Genomic DNA, 19,666 nt, shown 5'->3' with positions numbered 1-19,666 from the left:
CTACCATGCTGCACACCAATATTCTAATCAAGTGGTGGCCGGGAATGGGAAATCGATGAGGTTTTTGGACTTCCCAGATCCTCGAGGTAAAACCTATCGGGCAGGCTGGGTTGAGACTCTTGAGACCTGAGCAAGGACACCGACCACTGGCTCCTGAATTGCGAGAGCTCCACATGATTCTGACGTGAAAAGCCAGGACCTGAGGACCCCCATGGAAGCCAGTACTCGAGCATTCCATTTATCGGTGTCCCCACTCCATTTATTAGCGCAGTATTCCAGTCGCCTTGGTGAAGCCGGGAATCTAGGAGTTCTAATCTTTCTCTACCACCATTCCTGTCCATCGAAATGGGTGACGGAGTGTGCAGCTGGGTCTGAGGGGATCATTTTCGGGCGTCCTTCAACGCCCGCTTCCAGGGTTGGGACTGGAGTGTAGTTGCCCAAGTCGCCGTCTCGCAGTCCTAGGGACTTCACCATCGTCCTGTCACCGACATGGGGGCTCTGTTCCTGGATCTATGAACTTGGCGATCATCCGAGTCAACCTCATCCAAGAATTGGATGTATATTTTGTCCCGATCACTGTGACCGGCCAGCGTACGATCTCTTCGATCTCACGTTCTTTGTCCATTGCCTCTTTCCACCTGCGTCCAAAAGGGGTGTTTTCTGGCTTCCTCGTAGTCCTTGGATTCTGGGGCAGCTGAGTTCGGGGAACAGCGGTTGAAATAATCCAGCCTGCCCCGCGTTGTGCGTCCTCTCCCTATCTAATACACCCAAGGTGTACTCCAAGGTGTAGGCTACCATAACTGTCGGTGAGGTGTCAGACAACATGTCATTATATCGTGGGACACTGCAGTGTCGGGTGTTGAAGAGCAAGTGGGAAGACCATGGAGACTCAGAAGTGTCCTTGATTGTCGGTTCCAGTGCAGGTAATAAGAAAGCTTGGAAAAGCTTGTATCCAGGGACTGAAGGATGCAACAACAGTACTATTCTCCTGTGTCACAGTGTTCCTCTTGCAATTCTTGCCTGACCGCCGTTCCGTGCCTTCGTTTCCCAGGTTTCAGGAGTTTGCGTGACATGCCCGATGGGACTTAAAAAAGAGATTGTCCTGGTCATTCATGTTCAAGTGTTTTTCGTTGATGGTCATCGCAAAGCCAAAACGCACGGAGAGTCGATGACGCGTGATTGAATACGGCAGAATCAATGGATGCACCCCCCAAACCCCGTCCAGTAGAAGTTGTTTCTTTCTGATCGATTTGACCCATCCTTTCTCATATGCCAGAGACTCAGTGTCTCTCGGCCAGAGCCACGAGATCGGAGCTTGAGCAGTGGCCTATCCCGCCATTTGCAGCTGAACGCACCACGGTTTGTAGACATGCGAAGTAGTGGAGGATCTTGGTCTGATTTTAGATGCCCGACCCGATCTGTTGAGGAGGTTCAACTGCCCATGGACTTTCTATAGTTAATTTGGTCAGAAACGTGGTTCCTATTCGGGTTCGATCCGGTACAGTCACGTCCATTTCGGCCCAGTTAGTTGATCATAGGAATGAAAAAAACTTCAAATCGGTGTTAGGGGGCAAGAGGAAGATGAAAGGCAAAAAATGCGCTTGTGGACGGAACAGCCCGCAATCGGTGAATCTCAAGGGGAAGAACAGGTCGAATGATGGCTCCAGTGTACTCTATAAAGTGGGAGCGAACCGAATGCGCTATACCTCAGGAAAGTACGCTGTAGTGACATCTCTGGATAGATTCATCCATTGACGGGTCTCTCTGATGTGTGTATATCCCACGCTACCAGATTAGTATATCTGACTTATTTTGTGGTTGTGTGAGATCCGTATTCGACGTCAGGAACTGTTTAATTGACATTCGGTTTCATAGTAGTAGTATTCCCTTTGGTTCGAGTCAGCCTTTTTGACCTCCTAAGCTGGTTCGTCGATTTCTGATTGTTGGGGTCCGATATCCCGAAAACCGTTATAGGCGGCTGAGGACACAAGGTTAGTCAGAGCTAGAAGAGGCAGAGCTTGATACTGTACGGAGTATATAGCCCTCAAACGGGAGCCGGGCCATCATGGAAGTAAGGCCACTTCCACCCAATGGTCAAGTAGAGTCGCCTCGTGAGCAGTCGCTGGTGGCGCCGTGTATCAATTCTAAAGCCAGTACAGCCAAGCACCTGAGGGAATAGCCACGACGAGCTGGGGAATAGTTATCTGTCGGCACACCGAAATGTCCGAAGACCCTTGTGTGAACGTGTTGATCCTCTGTATCTTTGAAGAGATAGGAGAGTAATAGGTACTAGGTATGTACCCTTAGTGGTGTAATCCTGAGGGGGTGGCCCTTGCGCCATTAGGACTTCTTCGCCGTTGTTGGGTTCATGTAGCGAGTCAACCTCATTCTGGATGTGTGACCAATGACCATGGTTGTCACTATTGTCTTGTCCATTGTGGTTGCGATCTTTGTTCTCAGATGACATCCATTTCTTAAATCGTCGGAAGGCTTGCAGTCCTTTGCATAGTGGTTATCTTTGTCGCAAATGAAGCAGCGTCCTTTCTGGTCGTTGTCGCTGCTGTTGTCTCGGCGTTTGCGGTTATATTTCTTGTTATGGTTGCCAGTTTTGCCCTTCGGTATGGTACCCGATCGGCCACCGCGATTTTGATTGTTTTTATGACCGTTCTTCGCATGAGGTTTCTTACTCTTTCCTTTTTCTCGTCGGTCGTCACTATAGTGTGAGCCTTTGTCAACTTTTCCTCCCAGTTCTGCCTCCTTTTCCAAAAGTCGGATGAGACGGTCATCAAGATTTTCTTCATCAATGTGCTTGCTTTCGAGTATGTCCACGACTGTGGAGTACTCATCCGGGAGAGAATGGAGAAGTCTTTTGAAGACTCGAACCTCGGTATAGGAGTTTGTGCCGTCCATCTGATTCATTTTTCTACCCATACTTCGCAGCTTGTCATATGCCTGCTGAATTGTCTCATCATCACGCTTCTTGTATGACGAGTGCTCTTGCTGATATGCGTCAAAGTGCCGGGTTGGCTCTGAACACTCGGGTTCCTGGTTGCTCGTTGTGAGTGTGTTGGATCACTCGCAGGAGGCGTTCTGCTCGAGCGTATTGGATCGTTCGGGATCGGGTCCTGCCCCGAGCAAGCGTGCTGGATCGCTTGTAACAAGCCTCTGTTTCGTATGAGCGTGTTGGATCGCTCAAAATTCGTCCCATCCTGAAGGAACGTGTTAAATCGTTTCCAATCAGTCACCCATTGCTTTGTGCAAGTGGTTGGATCATTTGCAGATAGGCTCTGATCGTGTGAGCGTGTTGGCTCGCCCACAACCGAAATCATTGTCGCCCACTTGGACTTGTCGGATAGTCCATACGGTTCTCAACAGTTGAGATAACAGCTTCATCAACAGGCAAGGTGACGGACCAAAGGACCGAGGATTCATTTGACAGCGGAGTTGAGTCACTTACGCGTCAACTGGAAGACTTTCAAGTCACGATGGCAAGCAATCAATATGGATCATCTTCTGGACCGCAACGCCGCGGCCTACCAGACGACTTCAAGCCGACTGTTGTCTGCAAGTTGGTCCCGACTCTCCGTACATACATGGAAACATTTTTCCTTTGGTCTTTGGTCTTTGTGCCAGGAGCACAAGCCAACGCTTCGCCGTAGGGAATAATGAGCTAGAGTAAATGTGCGTGGGCTCTCCGACGTCTCCCGACACCAATCTCCCAACATAATTCATTGTCCAGTGACACGCAGGGCCGTCGGGAGATGCAGTCCTGACAGACAGTACCGGACTGCCGATCGATGATACCCGGATTCGCGTCCCTGCCGATCATCCGCGGAAGATACTGTAATATGTACTCCGTACATAGTGAAAAGACGGCCGAAAAGGCTGTGATCCGGTAAGGTCCGATGGCTCCATCTTTCGCGTCAAGGCCGTCGGCCCGACCGGCATATCGCGATCCAATATTTCTACATACCGTGATGGGATTTGCATAAGCTCGGTACTGTAGATAGATGTAGACGTACGGTAGACCCTCGCGAGGCAAGAGTCCGGAAGACAACGGATTACCTTGAGGAATCCTGTGGAATGCTTCACGTGATTGCTCCGAAGCTCAAAGGACGAGTCGTGGAGTCCCCTCGGCATCAGTACAGTAGTCAGTCAGACGACCATCTGGACGTCGAGACATGCCGCTACAGTATTCCCAATGAGCAGCGACTCTGGCTCCAACGACCGACGGAATAACCATCGCACGAGCGCGGCGGGCTCGAACGATCGACGCGATGACCAGTCCCGCGAACGACCCCCACTGCGGCCGCCGGCGTCGCTCAAGGTCAAAAACCGTCGCAAGCGCTACCTAGACAAGCATCCGGAATATTTCTCGGCGGATCTCGAGATGGCTGGTCCGCTTCTTCCTCCAGAGACAAGGATGAAACTCTCGTCGCACAGGGAAAGGGAAGCTGACTTGCAGCGCTGGTTCCAGACCCGCTCCTCTACGACCGATTGATCCGGCGGTTCCAAACGCCCGCTGAACGAGAGGCGGAGGGCCGTGCCAAAGGGTTCTCCGGCATTCTCCATGCGGATCTGCAACGCGCCGAGGCCAAGCTGGAGGCGCTTCACAATCCCGACCCGAACGCGATGCTGAGCTACCGCCAAGGCCCCAACGGGGAGATCATCGCCGAGGACCAGGAGGACATTCCCAGCAGCAAGGAGGAAGCAGAGCAGCAGTGGAAATGGGAGATGACGATGCGGTTCCTCAAGGGCGCGGACTACGATTTTGACTACTGGACGGTCGACGAGAACGATGAGTACGACGACTGGGACGAGGAGCAGGAGCGCTACTTTGACGAGGAGGAGCCCGAATGGATTGTGGAGGGCGACCATGACGGCGATGAAACGAAGATCAAGGCCCAGCTCAAAGGTGAGACGGGAATCCAGGACTACTGAGAGTTTTGGCCTCATTTGAGCCGCGTTTGCTACGCCAGCCGTCTACATCATCCAGTGTTCAGTCCGATCAGACTGAACACGTCGTATCTTGCAGGCAACCATTCGTGCAACGAGGGTTTCGTGTTCAAGGTTGGACGGCTGGCATCCTGGCTTTGATTCATGGATGACGGCATTCCGCGACGAACCATTTATTGATCAGGCTCCCAAATTTTCCCTCTCCTTGAGATGGTCGCTGTGGAATGGCGGGAAGCGCGATGCCTCCGCCAGCCATCCTTGCTGTCCTATTTTTTTCCATGTCGACGGTGGCTGCGCCGACGATAATAATTGATCTGTTGGTCACGGGCTTTGCCAAGGCTTAGCAAACATGCCAACTGCAACGCTCAACGTTACTCGGGTGCTCAACTGCTCTTTCATCTGCGAGGCATACATAGTTTATTTCTTGGGCATCTGAGAAGGCATGGAGAGAATCATCTGTCTGTCGGACCCGTGTCGCCACAGGGTGATGCGGCGATGGCGCGGCCTGCAGACCGAGGCGGGTGCGTTTTGAGTTCTGCACTGGTACCCATCATGTAAAAATTTTATGTATGCAATGCAATCTCACGTCAAATATTATCACATTGCCCTCATGCCATGCTTTCTGCAGTGTTATCCATCCATTTGATCGTCCTCTGAGGCCGTTGAGCGAGATTTCGACCGCTTCGATGACGTCTTGAAGACGATGAAGGAAGCTTCAGTACTGAACCGAAGGAGAATAGGTTAGTTACTGTCTTGTAGTTTGGAACTCCTCGGAGAAGGGCCGACCCCAAGAGTCCAAGACCTGGGGGCAAGACGTTTCGAGTAATCCGCCTTTCCTCTTTGAGATCAATTGTCTGGGGGGCAGTGGCCAAGAACAGGCAAACAGAACAACCAATTTCGTAACCGGAAAGGTCGGACTCCTAGAACGGAGTGCTGTCATCTGGAAAAATCTACAGCCTCCTGATTGGGCATGGCACACCCCCCTTCATGGAAGCTGGAACTGCTGGAAGGAAGGCGTGGAATGCCCGCCTTTCCCCTTTTGCCTCAGACTCCGACCGACTCCGGCTTGGCATCCTCTCTCGGCACGCCAAGACCGATTGATGTCAACTTTCAGGAAACCGGGGTTTCTGATTCACTCCAGGGATGTCCATTGGCAACTGCAAGAAAGGCTCGGCAATCCGAATCAGTTAATTCATATGGATCTGCCGCTTTACCCGGTCGGGACAGCCAATCCGCGGCACGGTGTCTCCGATGCGCTCATTTCTGTAATCTAAGCCTGATTCGGAATTTGGCGGCTAAGGCGGTCGGCTGGCCGACGAAAAAATGGACACCTCGTCACTTGGACTATTATGACGAAGTAACAGAGGTGAGGTGAGGTGAGGTTATCCAAGGCAGGACAAGGCACGGATCTGCAGTACTCCGTACTCCAGCACCGCCTCAGGGGAGATGGACATTCGTAGGTCCAGGATTCAGGAGGATGATCAGACAGCACCCCGTTCTCTTTCTCTCACAATGTGCAGAGACGATTTTTGAGCATTCATTCTTGTCCAGCGATCGGTCTTGGGAGCTCTTGGCTATCCGTTGTTTGTTTCCCCCCCCCCGGCGATACGATTCGATACGACCAACTGCCAAGTGCCCAAGCCAGTCCGCCCATTCCCCCCAATCAAGTCATAGCCTAGCCTTGATGCCTCAGGCCGCCACCGAGCCAGACAGATAAACGCGGGCCCTCCACAAGATATTCCCTCATAGAACCGTCTCATGGACATGATGGCCCTCTAATTAATACGAACAGACTGAGAGTTGTTTTTCTTTTTATTTTCTTTTTTTTGCCAATTCTGAGTCTCCGGGAAAATTTAAAAAAAAAAAAAAAAAAAAAAACGAACACTCGCTGCAATCCTCTGCCTCATGCAATCCCGCTTATAATTCCACTCGGCGCTGCGATCCCAGCCCCGACGCTATCCTCGCCGCCGCATCTCACCCCTCCATCCCACACCACCCCCCCAAGTTTATCCCTCAATTCCTCGGTCAATCCGCGTTTTCCTGGCCTTTTCCCAGGCGTGATGGTGGCCATCCTCCCTGCCCCCGCGCTACATCTGCCTGAGGATCATGGCCACGCCTTGCCCCGGTGTCGATTGCCCCCAGTGTCCAATCTAGTCGTCCCGCAATCGCTGTTCACGCGCCGCTACAGCGATTCCCGGCTCGAAACACAAGGTTGCTTGTCCCAGACTCATGGATCTCTGTCGTCGTCGGCAAGATCGTCGTCCGTAATCTCGAGCAACGACAGCGACCTGCAGTCCCACCTCAGCCATCCAGCGACCTCCGTATCGACCGCCCCGCCGTCTCCCAAGTCTCCCGCGCGACCGGATCTGCTCACCTCCCCAATGGCACCCTCCCCGACCACCGAGTCGACGGGGTCGACCCCGTCAGCCCAGGAGTCGCCCTCCAAGATGTCCGCCCGATCCTCGCGGTCAATACGCTCGTTCCGGAGTATTTTTCGACGCAACTCGTCTCCGGGCGCGACCACCGCACGCCACGTCCCCGTCCAGAGAGTGGACTCAATAAATGGTGCCTCGCCCGTGTCCCCCCCGGAGTCCTCACCGGGCTCGCCCAACTTTCCCCGACCGCTCTCGAGGATGTCGGATGGCTCCAGCTCGCAAGTGCTGTCCTCGTCGGCTCCCGATGTCGGCACGTTGTCCAGACCCTTCCACAAACTGAAGGGCAAGATCGCGTTCGCACATGCCCCGCGACCCAATCGTGGCCCCGGCAACGTGCGGCAGGTGTCCAAGCGCGACCCTGCCGTAGCCGCGCGCGACAAACACCCCGACTTTGCCTTCCCGGCCGACAAGGGTGTGGGCGTCAAGTCGCGCCGGCTGAGCACCTCGCTCCCCGATGATTTTGCCGTCGACACGTGCGAGCTCTACCAGGAGTTCACCTACGGCGGGCTCATCCACGGCATCAAACGCAAGGAGATCGGCAAGGGCGCCACGGCCACCGTCCGCATCATGTACCGCAAGGGGCAATCGAAGGCCGTCCGGTACGCCGTCAAAGAGTTCCGAAAATGCGGACGAAATGAAGACCGGCAGGAATACGAGAAGAAGGTCAAGTCGGAATTTACCATCGCCAGCAGTCTCAACCACCCCAACATTGTCAAGTCAATCCGACTGTGCCACCACTCGGGACGATGGAACCACGTCATGGAGTACTGCGAGCAGGGCGAGCTGTACGCCTTGATCATGAAGCGGTACCTGCGCAGAAAGGACAACCTGTGTCTATTCAAGCAGCTGCTGCAGGGCGTGGCCTTCCTCCACCGCAATGGCATTGCGCACCGCGACATTAAGCCGGAGAACCTCCTGCTGACCAACGAGGGGCACCTGAAGATCACCGATTTTGGGGTGTCGGAGGTGTTTTCGGGTCTGCATCCGGGCGTCCGGGCCGCCGGAGGACAATGCGGCAAGGCCATGAAGGAGGTGCGGAAATGTTCGCCGGGGATCTGCGGGAGTATCCCGTACATAGCTCCCGAGGTGTTGGCAAAGCAGAGTATGTTTTTTTTTTTTTTCCTCCCCTAAGGCTAGAAGCAAATGGATTGATCTAACGTTATTCTTAGATGAATATGACCCCCGACCGGTGGACGTTTGGGCGTGCGCCATTGTCTGCCTGACGCTGTTTAACCTCGGCACGCCGTGGCTGTCTGCCAAGCCCGAGGATCCTCGCTTCGCCAAATACCTGGCCTGCTGGAACAAATTCCTGCTCAAACACCCAGATGGCGTCGTCACCGACACCGAATACCCGGACACCGGCAAGCTGCTGGCGAAGATCCCGAAGCCCGCGCTGCAGCGGGTTCTGTTGCGCATGTTGCATCCGGATCCCGAGCGCCGGATCAGCGTCGAGCAGGTGCTCCGCGATCCGTGTATCCAGCAGATCGAGTGCTGCTGTCCGGATTCTTACGACGAACAGCGGGAGGAGACCATTGACTTGTCCAATCTGGGATGTCTGGAGCGGATGGCGCGCAGGCTGGACAAGATCCATAACCATCTCCCCCCGAAGAAATGATTGATGCAAGTTTGTTTTCTTCTTCGTTTTGATTTTCTATTCTATCCCTCGTATCTGTTTAGTACTGGGTTCGGAATGGGTGGCGGTGGTACATTCTTTGTCTATACGTTGGGTGTGGGTAATTGATTTGGGGTTTGAACGGGTGACTTGGTGTGGATGTCGTGCTTTTCAGTGTGCGAGTGTTGTCTTGAGTGTCTTTGGTCGCGGGCAGTATAATACCCTTTGCATAGAACTGTCGATAGATAGCTAAAAGAGCATGCAACGGAGTTGGCCCTATACCTACTATATACTATGTACCTCCATTTGATATCTCACACTTGCCCTTCCTGGACCAATTGGACCGCCGTCTCGCGCAGCTTGAATTTCTGAATCTTGCCGCTCGCCGTCTTGGGGAATGCATCCGAGCTGGGCAGGAAGAAGATATATTTCGGCACTGAACCACTTTTTAGCAACCTTGGTCTGTCAGGTGTGGAAGACAAAATACGTACCGAGATGATGGCTCAATTTCTCACGCACCCATCGCCGCAGTTCTTCCTTGTCGACCGTCTCACTCGTCTTGTGATTCGCCGGCACGACAAACGCACCCACCACCTCGCCGTATTTCTCGTCGGGTACCCCGACGACCGACACCTCGAGCACGTCCGGGTGCGCCAGCAGGCAGTTCTCGATCTCGAGCGGGTGGATGTTCTCGCCGCCGCGGATGATCAGATCTTTGATGCGCCCGGTGATGGTGATGTATCCGTCGGGGGACATGCTGGCTTCGTCGCCGGTCTAATGGCTTCATCAGCACCGGATCTGACAGAGATGAGGGTTTGAAAAGAGAGAGAGAAAGACTTACATGCATCCAAACCTTCCCCTCATGATCCGCCACCATCACCTCGGCCGTCCGATCCGGCGCCCCCCAGTACTCCTTCATGAGCAGGTATCCGCTAACAGCGAGCTCGCCGCGGGTGTTGACGGGCAGGATGCGGCTCCGGTCGGCCGGGTCGACGATCTTGGCCTCGACGTGCGGCATGAGGCGGCCCACGGTGTTGATGCGCTTGTCGATCGGATCGTCCGTCGTGGTCATGGCCGACACGGGGCTCGTCTCGGTCATGCCGTAGCAGATCGTCAGCTCGGTGAGGTTGAGCGTGCGGTGCAGCTCGCGCATCAGGTTCGCGGGGATGCTGCTCCCCGCGGCGATGCCTGTGCGGAGTTGTTCGAAACCCGTCTTCTCCACCTCGCCCTTGGCGAGCAGACGGAGTTCCTCGATGAACATGGTCGGCACGCCGTACAGCGCGGTGCATTTTTCCTCCTGCACGGCCCGCAGAGATGCCACCCCGTCGAAGCTCTCCGCGGGGAAGACGATCGCCGCGCCGTGCGTCGCCGTCGCCATGTACCCCAGGATGCTGCCGAAGCAGTGGAAGAGCGGCGGCGGGCAGCAGACAATGTCCCGCTCGGTCAGCCGCAGTCGGTCGCCGATCTGGGCGCCGTTGTTGAGGATCGAGCGGTGCGTCAGGCAGGCTGCTTTCGGGAGGGACGTGGTGCCGGAGGTGAATTGGATGTTGACGATGTCGTGGCGGGAGAGGTCCTGTGGGGGAAGCGGTGCGCCGTCGGCGGGCATCTCCGAGGCAATCGACGGGTAGGGTGTGAAAGCGCGATATTTGATCGTGTCCACTCGTCCTGCAGAGTTGTCCACCATCACCACGTGTTTGAGTGAGGGGATGACTTCGGACTCGACCCGCGAGGAGGATAAGTCCGTGACGAGTTGCCTCAGGAGATCCTCATTGTTTCGCGGGGCGCGGTGCGGGAGATGCGCCTCGGCGCTGATGATCAGATGTGTTGCATCAAGGTGTTTTAGGGCTGCGATGACCTGGTTGGCGTTGAAGGATGGATTCAACGGGACCTAGAACCCCCTGTCAACACACAGCACTTCTGCTGTCCCTTGGAAACACATTTTGAACATACCAGGATAGCACCGAGCTTGAACAGAGCATACGTTGCCTGCCCTGAGTCAGCCTGCCTTTCCACACCGAGAGTCAAAAATTAGTAGTACATACCACTGCATACTCGATTGAATTCCCCAGCATCACAGCCACTCGGTCACCCTTGCGGACACCGGTTCCCTGCAGCCCGCGCGCCAGGGCATTGCTCTTCCGGTCGAGTGCATCGTAAGTCAGGCGCGTCTTTTGGTGCCGTGCAATCACTCTAATTTCCTCAGTGTTACCACATCAGCAAGTTCCTAACTTTTGCAATCAATAAAAGGGCAGAGCCTACGCATTCCGGTCGCCAAAACGCTGGACGATTGATGCAAAGTGCTCGCCAATGGTTTGCTCAATGAGAGGGGGCTGGAAGAGGGTTAGCAATACAACCGTCAAGGGGGGAACCTTCTTCTCACCTCCAACGGACCTCTGGCGTAGCTCTGTGTCAGCAGGCCACGTCTCCCTTGTGCGAATCTCGACGAAAAGAGTATCCTCGGAGGCCCTCGATGCTGTACTAGGGAGTCAAACAGACTCTTGCGCCGGAACAAGCGGCTGGCCGCCATTGTTTGCTCTGAGACCGATCCTACGCTCAAGGACGCTACCTGTAAACCGAAGCTGTAGCTCTAAAAGAGTCTACAACGTTTTTAAACTTGTCGATCAAAGTAGATTAATCTACACATCAGGGGTTTCTTCTCACTGTCCTCTATGGCAGTACTCATAGAAACCCCGGTTCAAATGCGAGCTTCCCCCGCATTTCTGAGCGGCCAGACACGGCTCCACGCGCATATCTCCTCTTGTCGTCCTTGCTGCGATGTGAGTTTCGAGCCTCGGCTTTGCCTGTGAAGGGTCGGAATTCAACCGCGAAGATCGGCGTTTTTGCCGGTCCCAAGACTTTGTCCAAGTCGAAAGCATTCCTGAACGAAGCCCTAATTAATTTCCTCTTTAGGCTTTCTCATACATCGCTCAAGTGCTGGGCTCTGGTTGGTCAAGAACAAAGGTGCAAAAAGCAAAGAGAGGAAAAGCCGTTTCTTCTTCTTCTGGTTTGCTTAGGTAAGTCGATTTGATTACCTTCCTGATCAGGTATAGTGCGCCTGTATAACTGCGGGGGAGCTCGATCGGAGTTCATGATCGAGATAACCTTGCAGAGGCCAGAGAGAGCTTGGATCGAACCACTTCGCCCGGCTTAGTACGGTGCTGTCGTGCCTTTCCCCAGCCGCCATCGTTACGTATATTCCCGGTCCGCATCGACCGCCATGCCGGCCGAACCGACCGAAGACCAAATCGCAAACTTCACCAACGTTGCTGGTGTCTCGCGAGAGCAAGCGATCGGCTTCCTGAGGGTCTGTAACTTTTGATGCCGCTTGTGTTTCTTCTGCTTGTTCCATGGGTATCTCTAGCTGAAATGCTCCGGCGAATCTAAAAGGCCAATGATCTCAATCTGGAGAAGGCGATCAACGCTTACTTTGAGAATCCGACGGCCGTTCCTGTCGAGGTATGAGAGTACGCGGTACAGGATTGAGGAGTCTTTTTTTCTGAAGCTGATCGGTTTAGTATCAATATGGCGACCAATCTTCGCGCCGTAAGTTCCGACCCAGTTCAGGGCTTTTGATGCTTTTTTTTTTTGTTTTCTGTCCAGGCTAATGGCTGGCAAAGAATTCCACATCGAGAATCTCCACGTTCCCGGCGGCGAGTATCAGACTCCGCCCACTCGTCCGCCGTCCAGGATGAACCAGAATGATGCTCCAAAGATCGAGAACTATGGCGGGGACGCATCGGGTGGGGTGCCCATCCCATCCCCGTCAATGCAACGATGCCCCGGACTGACTGGTTTGTGGTAGGGTCTGATCAACACCTGACGGCGGCCCAACGTGAGGAACGCGATCTGCAGCAGGCAGTGGCTATGTCGTTGCAGCAGAATCTGCAGGATTTCCCCCCGCAAGAGACTGGCGTCACGGTCCGCACCGAGAAGCCGCACTTTGGGCGTGCCACCAGAGACCACTACGATGAGCACTCCTGGGCTATGACGCTGTTCAATCCCAGCGCGAGGGAGGTCATCATCAGCCCAGATCCGGAAGACCGTCGACGGAGGGGGGAGGAGCCAGCTTTTCTGCGGCCGTCGGAAGAATCAAACTACCTGGCGGGGTTTTTAACCATCCTCCATTCGATCCCATTGGCACGCGAGGCTCTTTTGCTGCGGGACAAGACGGCATATGATTACGGGCATGATCCGCAGTGGTGGAACGGTCAACCGATCAAGACACCGAGAGTCGTCTCGTTGGATCATGCGCAAGAGGGCGACGATGACGCAGACGAACTGCTTTACGAGACGCAGCGACTAATGGCTTTTTTGGACGGAACGCGACGTGCATTCGGCAGCACGGATGCACTGGTCGGCCTCAAGACCATGTCTGGCTACGATCCCGACGGAGGCATCTCCAAGTTCCTCGAGGGTTGGCAGCAAGCAGCGGTCCGCGCAGCGTCGGACAATCCATTGGTCGGCATATTCGCGTCGCATGCGCTCAAGCGGCCCCTTTCCCGGGTGGAGTCGCCGATCACGAAGACCTTCTTTATCCTGGACCCGAACGTCGAGCCCGAGCATGGCCAGACGTTGTATGATGTTCTCGACCGTGCCATCTGGTCCGACGTCCCGGGCGAGGAGCTCGATGACGTGTGGCTCGAGCATGTGGGGGACTTGCTCACCATCCGATTGGAGATCACAGAGACCCAAGTCGATTCGTTGGACGTCAAGATTCCCGCGGTGTTTTATCCCGATCGCTACATGGAGGCATGCCGGGAGGTCACGCGGGAGATTCGGCTCAAGCGACTCGAGGTCATCAAGCAGATCAACAGGCTCGAGGAGCTCGCCGCTCGGTTGCAGACCTCTGGACCCGCTGCGGAGTGCGGGCTTACAAATAAACAGCTCCTGCGCAAGGCGGCCGAGGCTGCTCTGACGGCGTTGCCGCGGTACCTGCCGCAGGACATGACGGACATGCTCACCCCGGAGGTTGAGAACGCGGGGCAGGCCCTGGCTGCGGAACTTGACGCGATTGTAGCGCAGCTCGATGCCAAGCTGAAGGGTATGGATATTCGTAGAGATGCCTCACTGCCTGCTAACCGAATGCTCGTAGAACTCAGCGCGAAACGACAAGAGGCACTCGAGTCTTTGCGAAAATACTCAAAACCCCTGACGGAGCCCTCGTCGGATCCAAACGAGCCGCCGAATCGTAAATACACCTTGCGCGGCGTCTGTACCGCGCCTCACATCACGTATGTCCTGCGGCGCAAACAGCCGCCAAAGGCGGACGACCACATGGACGGATCTGCGACGTCAAATGAGTGGCAATGGTGGCGGATCAGTTTCTCGGTCGACGACGGCAAGACGCAACAGGCGGCCAAGGCGGGTTCCCAGAGCAGGTTCGCTACGCCCAGTCATGCAGACATTATTGGCTACACTGCGAAGAAGGTGCGGGAGATTGAAGTGCTCCGGGCCGCGCGAGACGAGTCGGCGAATGTGCTGCTAGTCTACGCCAATGAGAATGCCGTAGGCTTTCAAGACGGGCCTGCGCCGCCGGCACTTCAGGTACGTATCATCGGGTCTAAACTGGACAGGGTATCCTTCTGACATTGTTGTAGGCATTTGTTCAAGCCGACAATGCTGCGTTCCAGGCGGAAATCGAAGGCGAGCAACAGCCCGAGGCAGCGGCCGGGGGTGATCCCGGCGACGCGGTCGCATCCGGCGACACGCGTGTCGAGGCGGACAAAACCGAGGCCAAGTCGACGATCCCGCCAAAGGTCAACGTTTTTGATTACGAGGTGAGTTCGTTTGACGATGAGTCGTCGACTCGTAGTCGGGAGCCGGAGATGCAGGAGGTGGGCAATCAGCGACTTTTATGACCGCGATGTGTATAAGCAGAGCTGTTCGTCTGAGTAAATAGGAACACAGCTCAAAGGTTGTAAATGCTTCGCAGGAATCCATTGTCGAGTAATTCCAAGCATACATAGTACGAGTCCAAGTGAAGGGCATGCCAAGTTTGGCCTAGATTTTAGATTCATGATTCAACTAGTTAACTAGTTAGGGTTATTTTCTTTAGCTGATGATTTCGCAGAACAACAACAAACCTCCCAAATAATCACCCACCATGTCCCTCGAACGCGAGGCAGTCGCCTCTGCCACGATCGAGCTCCTCGAAGCTCGCCTCCGACGACTTGAATACCTTCTCACCGGTGAGACGCGCTGGAGCGGGGAGCCAACTCCTGCTCCCCGGCCGGACTCGCTCGACCAGACGGTCGCACGTCGCCTGGCGCGACTCGAGGCGGGTCTCGAGGCGCTGAGTGCTCGGAAGCCGGTGGTACGGGATGTATTACAGTTACGTACGTCTATATCTGTTTTCTTTTCCCCATCTCCACTTCTCCTCACTAATTGGACGCATGAACAGACACGCGATTCCCCGAGTTGTTTTCGACTACGACGTCCACGGACCATGACAAGATCCCACCGGGGCTCACCACACAACACCTCGCATCCATCGTCCTGTCGTACGCGTCTGCGTTTCCCGAAACCGCATCACGGCTTACCTCGTTGAAGGATCTGCCCATCCCGGAAGCGAAGGCGTCGGCGGCGCTGATCGAGTTGGGCCCACGGCTGGCAAGGTTGGCGGAGAGACAGCACCAGCAGGCGAAGGAGATCTCGGAGCTACGTGCGCGCAGCGCGAAGTTGTTGCAGAGGTGGTATGAGTTGGGACTGTTGGGGAATAGTGAGTGTTGGGCGGAGTGGGAGGCACGGTTGGAGAGGGTGGAGAGGGGGGTGAGGAGGCAAGAGGTGGTGAGGGAGAGGCGGGAGAAGGAGATTTGAGCAAAAATTCGAGGAGACCGGGCGAGGGGGGTTTTGGAAATTTGGGATTATATCGCATGGATTGCCCTGCGCCCTTGCTCTCTCGCTCGGGATCAAGAGGTTGGTGATCCCGCGATATGTACACTCAACCGATTCGAGATCTGCGAAAGCCGGAACGGTTGACTCGGGCGGGACACTGCGTCCCGGGATCTACCTGGGCTCCTTGCTGGACGTTTCCATGGTGGCGGAACCGGACTGGATCCTAGTACAGTAACTTCCTCGCATCTGGGGAGGGCAGCCGGCAGGGTTCCCTGTGCGCTTGCCAGGCTTACGTCGTTGGACGCCCCTTTGCTGCAAGGGTTTTGTGTGGCAAGTCGCCTTGCACTGTGCGAATACAAACAAGGTGTCGAGGGTACGAATGCCATGGCGTTATTCTCCAGTGAGTGCAACTCGTAGTAGTGTTTGTGCTCCGTCTGGCGCCGTGTTTCTGATAGATATGTGTCAACTGGCATTGTGAACAACGGATCGATCGTATGTACTGTACTGCTGGCGCTTACATAAGGCCATCCCACCCGGTGTCAATCCTGCACGCAAAGTTCCCAGTAGAGATTAATCTAAATAATTAGTACTGTAGGGAGGAGTCTCCGGGGCCGGAAATCAGATTGTCGATTCGTAGACCTGAAATCCTAACGATCTCGACCCGTCCATGACGGGCGATTCTGCTAGAGATTATTTTCGGCCTCACCAATCAGGCCGCCCAGCCAACAGCGCCCAGCTGAAACGGCCCTGTCACTCTCCCCATCCTCCTTTTCCACGTCCCTCCCACGTCCCCTTCTCTTTTTTTTCCCTTATTTTTTTTGTTGTGATTTTGTTCTTGATTTTTTATTTCTTTCCTCCTTTGTTGTCCCTCTCTTGTTCACATTGCCTGCGTGTCTTCCTTCAATTCCATTCCCACCCCGCTGCAGCCCCCGTCGACGTTCTCCTGTCGAAAGGCCGAGACTTTCGTTGGCCGTTGCTGCCGCGCCCCTTTCATCTCTTCGACACGCTCTTTTTCGGACTTTGTTTTCCTGCCCGTCGTTTTGATTTTTATTTTTTTTTTTTCCGATTTCCTCGACGATTCGGCAAGTCGACGACAACGGGGTCTTGCTGTTGGATTTTCCGGGTAGACAACTGCATGACGGATATTACCTGAACCTCGCCCAGGAACGCGCGTTTTGCTCCACACCCCCGTCGATCGTTACGCATCTCGCCCTCCATCGCCACAAGATCCGGCCCGGGGCCTCGCGATTTCGCGCAGTATAACCTCCACCCTCGGACGGTGCGCGACGGAAGCTTTGGCCACCCCTGACCGTCGTCCTGGATGGTCTTCTCGTATACCGTGATCAGCTTGAGAGAACGTGATTAGGGAGTGCCGCCATCATGGGACGCTTCAGACTGGCCAATGTGCTGGGCGACCCGTTCGCCCTTGCGACGCTGTCTATAGCGATTGTACGTTGACTTGGGGTTGGGTTTCGCATAAACAAGGCCGGGGCTAATATTTAGGTGGTAGCTTGCATGGTTCATCGCGTTCATTTCATCCGTCATCGATGATCTCAGCAATAGATATCCCTCCTATTCATGGTGGGCCGTCGCCTACATGTTTGTTTGTATCGTTGGGGTATTTGTCGTGCTTGCAACGGATACGAGTTTGACCTATGGCGTCGCGGTATGCATCCATCACTCTCCGTAACGGCTTTCAACATCTAATGATGCGCACGCAGGTTGTGGGATATCTCGGGCCCGGCCTCATTGTGACCACCATCTCGGTCAACTCCCTGGTTTATCAGTCGCAGTCGACCAAACAGGCTGCTGCGGCTGGCTTTATTCTTCTCTCCATGGTGATTGTAAGTGTTCTCCCTGGGAGGTATTTATTCGGATCACATGTTCTGACAGAGTCAGGTCGTGTGGATCTTCTACTTTGGCTCCGCGCCGCAGGCCGCCTCGCGGCGCACGATCGACTCCTTTGCGCTGAACAAGGAGCGAACGTACCAGAGCCGTCCGACGTCCAACGCCTACCCGAACAGCCGCATGGAGACTCCAAGCCAGCCCCCGCAGATGTACAACTCGAACCAGATGAATGGCTTCGACAACACCAACTCGATGATGGGGTACCAGGAGGATGGTACCGACAAGCACAACACATATGGGCTCTCGAATCAGGACGCAGCAAACGAGGTCAGCGCGCCGACCGAGTACCCGTACCGAGCCAAGGCGATCTACTCGTACGACGCCAACCCGGAGGACGCCAACGAGATCAGCTTCGTCAAGGGCGAGGAGCTGGAGGTCTCGGACGTCAGCGGGCGATGGTGGCAGGCACGGCGCGCCAACGGAGAAACGGGTATTGCACCATCGAATTATCTCATCTTGCTATGAGATGGTTCTTCGATTTTCCTCTTTTTTCCCTTCTAGGTACATTTTTTTATTTCTTTTCTTCCATATTTTTTTTTCCCAAAAGACTTTTTCTCCGTTGATACCCGTTGTGCCTCTATCTCCGCTATACGTCATGGTCTGATGGCTCTGGATTGGATTTATGAGTGTCTGAAGCCATTTAAGGGAGTGTGGTTTTTTGGCTTTTATTTATTCTTGAAGGAGAGGAGCAAAAAGAATGTCGCATCGAGAATGTGACTTGGGACTTTCGGATTCTGTGTCATGATTCTCTCCCTCTTGTGTTTTCTTTGTCGGCGTTGTGAATGAATACACTGTTTCTATTTGGCTTTGATATTTACATAACAGCAATGGACATGTTTATCTACTCATTATTCAGAGATAAGTTCCTAGTCACTTTGACAGTTGACGAATCGATCCTCTAACAGAAATGTCCGATCCCGATCTGGTTCCAGCTTCCTGATCAGGAATAGAGTTCCGTTTTTTCTCAAGCGATTTCCCTGATCCAGTTTAGCGCGGCTCCCGCGATAGGGATGTTTTTGCGGCGGCGAGCCAATCATATTGCTTCCCCGCCGCCGAACATTGGTAGGGCCTACCGCGTTCGACGCTAGCCTGCCTATTCGGGTAGGTCGATCTTCATATTGTACTGTAGTGAATTTCTTCCGACGAGTAACCTCAGCCTTTCTTAAAAGGTCTTGTACGGAGGTTTGGGAGGGTTACTCTTCTAACGTGTTGTATTCACTGTTCCAAGTGGCTCTGCATTGTCACGGGTGAGAAATATCTAGTTACTGCAATGGATTAGAATCAACGCCACTGCTTCGTCATAGTACGCAGCCTCGAAGAAAACTGTCAATCATCTCAGACGTGTGATTTGTCCCAGGTCTGTCGAGGTCGAGGTCAGTGGGTTGTGGGTGATCCGGATCTCGTCGCTCGACCCCCTTTCCCTTTGAACCACAGCGACGTTCGTGCTTATGGCCAACGAGAGCGGCAACGACATCCCCGTCGCGGCAAATGTACTCGGTACGATTGGAACCATTCTCTGGTGTATCCAGTTGGTGCCGCAGATATGGTACAATTGGCGCCGGAAGACGACGGAGGGGTTGCCGGCCTGCATGATGCTGTTGTGGGCGACTTGTAACGTTCAACCAATGCTTCCATCAATTTGGGGATCCCTTTAAGTTTATAATGTATCAATGCTGATGGCTGTTCCGCACAGGCGCGGTGCCCCTGGGAATCTACCTCGTTCTGCAAAATGTCAATATCCCGCTGCAGATCCAGCCTCAGGCCTTTGGCGCCTTGTCGTATGTCACCTGGGGTCAGATCTTGTATTATGATCGGTACTATAATATACTCCCTACTAATCAATTGGTTGTGGTTGGTTGCTAACTTGTCGGTCTTAGCGGGTATTCCCGACTGAAAGCGTTTGTTGTGGTCACCGCAGCTT

At 54.3% G+C, this 19,666-nt stretch overlaps 6 protein-coding genes across 6 annotated transcripts; 5 read left to right on the top strand and 1 right to left on the bottom strand.

Moving 5' to 3' along the window:
• Window positions 1–4,201: 4,201 nt before the first annotated feature.
• Window positions 4,202–4,941, top strand: VTN31DRAFT_4801 (uncharacterized protein; the record flags this gene model as incomplete). The annotated part of the gene is made up of 2 exons (XM_069405230.1): window positions 4,202–4,397; window positions 4,478–4,941. The coding sequence occupies 2 exons, from the start codon at window positions 4,202–4,204 to the stop codon at window positions 4,939–4,941; spliced, it is 660 nt and encodes a 219-aa protein (XP_069260314.1).
• Window positions 4,942–7,016: 2,075 nt separating this feature from the next.
• Window positions 7,017–9,006, top strand: VTN31DRAFT_4800 (uncharacterized protein; the record flags this gene model as incomplete). Its single annotated transcript, XM_069405229.1, has 2 exons — window positions 7,017–8,493; window positions 8,561–9,006. The coding sequence occupies 2 exons, from the start codon at window positions 7,017–7,019 to the stop codon at window positions 9,004–9,006; spliced, it is 1,923 nt and encodes a 640-aa protein (XP_069260313.1).
• Window positions 9,007–9,317: 311 nt separating this feature from the next.
• VTN31DRAFT_4799 (uncharacterized protein) lies at window positions 9,318–11,530 on the bottom strand (the record flags this gene model as incomplete). The annotated part of the gene is made up of 7 exons (XM_069405226.1): window positions 9,318–9,439; window positions 9,495–9,777; window positions 9,845–10,891; window positions 10,954–10,989; window positions 11,046–11,193; window positions 11,263–11,333; window positions 11,384–11,530. 7 exons carry the CDS (start codon window positions 11,528–11,530, stop codon window positions 9,318–9,320), a joined length of 1,854 nt encoding a protein of 617 aa, XP_069260312.1.
• Window positions 11,531–12,220: 690 nt separating this feature from the next.
• VTN31DRAFT_4798 (uncharacterized protein) lies at window positions 12,221–14,861 on the top strand (the record flags this gene model as incomplete). The annotated part of the gene is made up of 7 exons (XM_069405225.1): window positions 12,221–12,307; window positions 12,391–12,459; window positions 12,519–12,546; window positions 12,621–12,743; window positions 12,806–14,044; window positions 14,096–14,547; window positions 14,601–14,861. 7 exons carry the CDS (start codon window positions 12,221–12,223, stop codon window positions 14,859–14,861), a joined length of 2,259 nt encoding a protein of 752 aa, XP_069260311.1.
• Window positions 14,862–15,106: 245 nt separating this feature from the next.
• On the top strand, window positions 15,107–15,819 carry VTN31DRAFT_4797 (uncharacterized protein; the record flags this gene model as incomplete). Its single annotated transcript, XM_069405224.1, has 2 exons — window positions 15,107–15,338; window positions 15,404–15,819. 2 exons carry the CDS (start codon window positions 15,107–15,109, stop codon window positions 15,817–15,819), a joined length of 648 nt encoding a protein of 215 aa, XP_069260310.1.
• Window positions 15,820–17,217: 1,398 nt separating this feature from the next.
• VTN31DRAFT_4796 (uncharacterized protein) lies at window positions 17,218–18,210 on the top strand (the record flags this gene model as incomplete). Its single annotated transcript, XM_069405223.1, has 4 exons — window positions 17,218–17,286; window positions 17,348–17,503; window positions 17,559–17,681; window positions 17,737–18,210. 4 exons carry the CDS (start codon window positions 17,218–17,220, stop codon window positions 18,208–18,210), a joined length of 822 nt encoding a protein of 273 aa, XP_069260309.1.
• Window positions 18,211–19,666: the final 1,456 nt, after the last annotated feature.

Source organism: Thermomyces dupontii (genome assembly GCF_041956625.1).
Source record: "Thermomyces dupontii strain NRRL 2155 unplaced genomic scaffold VTN31scaffold_4, whole genome shotgun sequence".
Lineage (NCBI taxonomy): Eukaryota > Fungi > Ascomycota > Eurotiomycetes > Eurotiales > Trichocomaceae > Thermomyces > Thermomyces dupontii.
The sequence above is the reverse complement of the archived record's forward strand: the minus strand, read 5'-3'. Positions and strand labels throughout refer to the sequence as shown.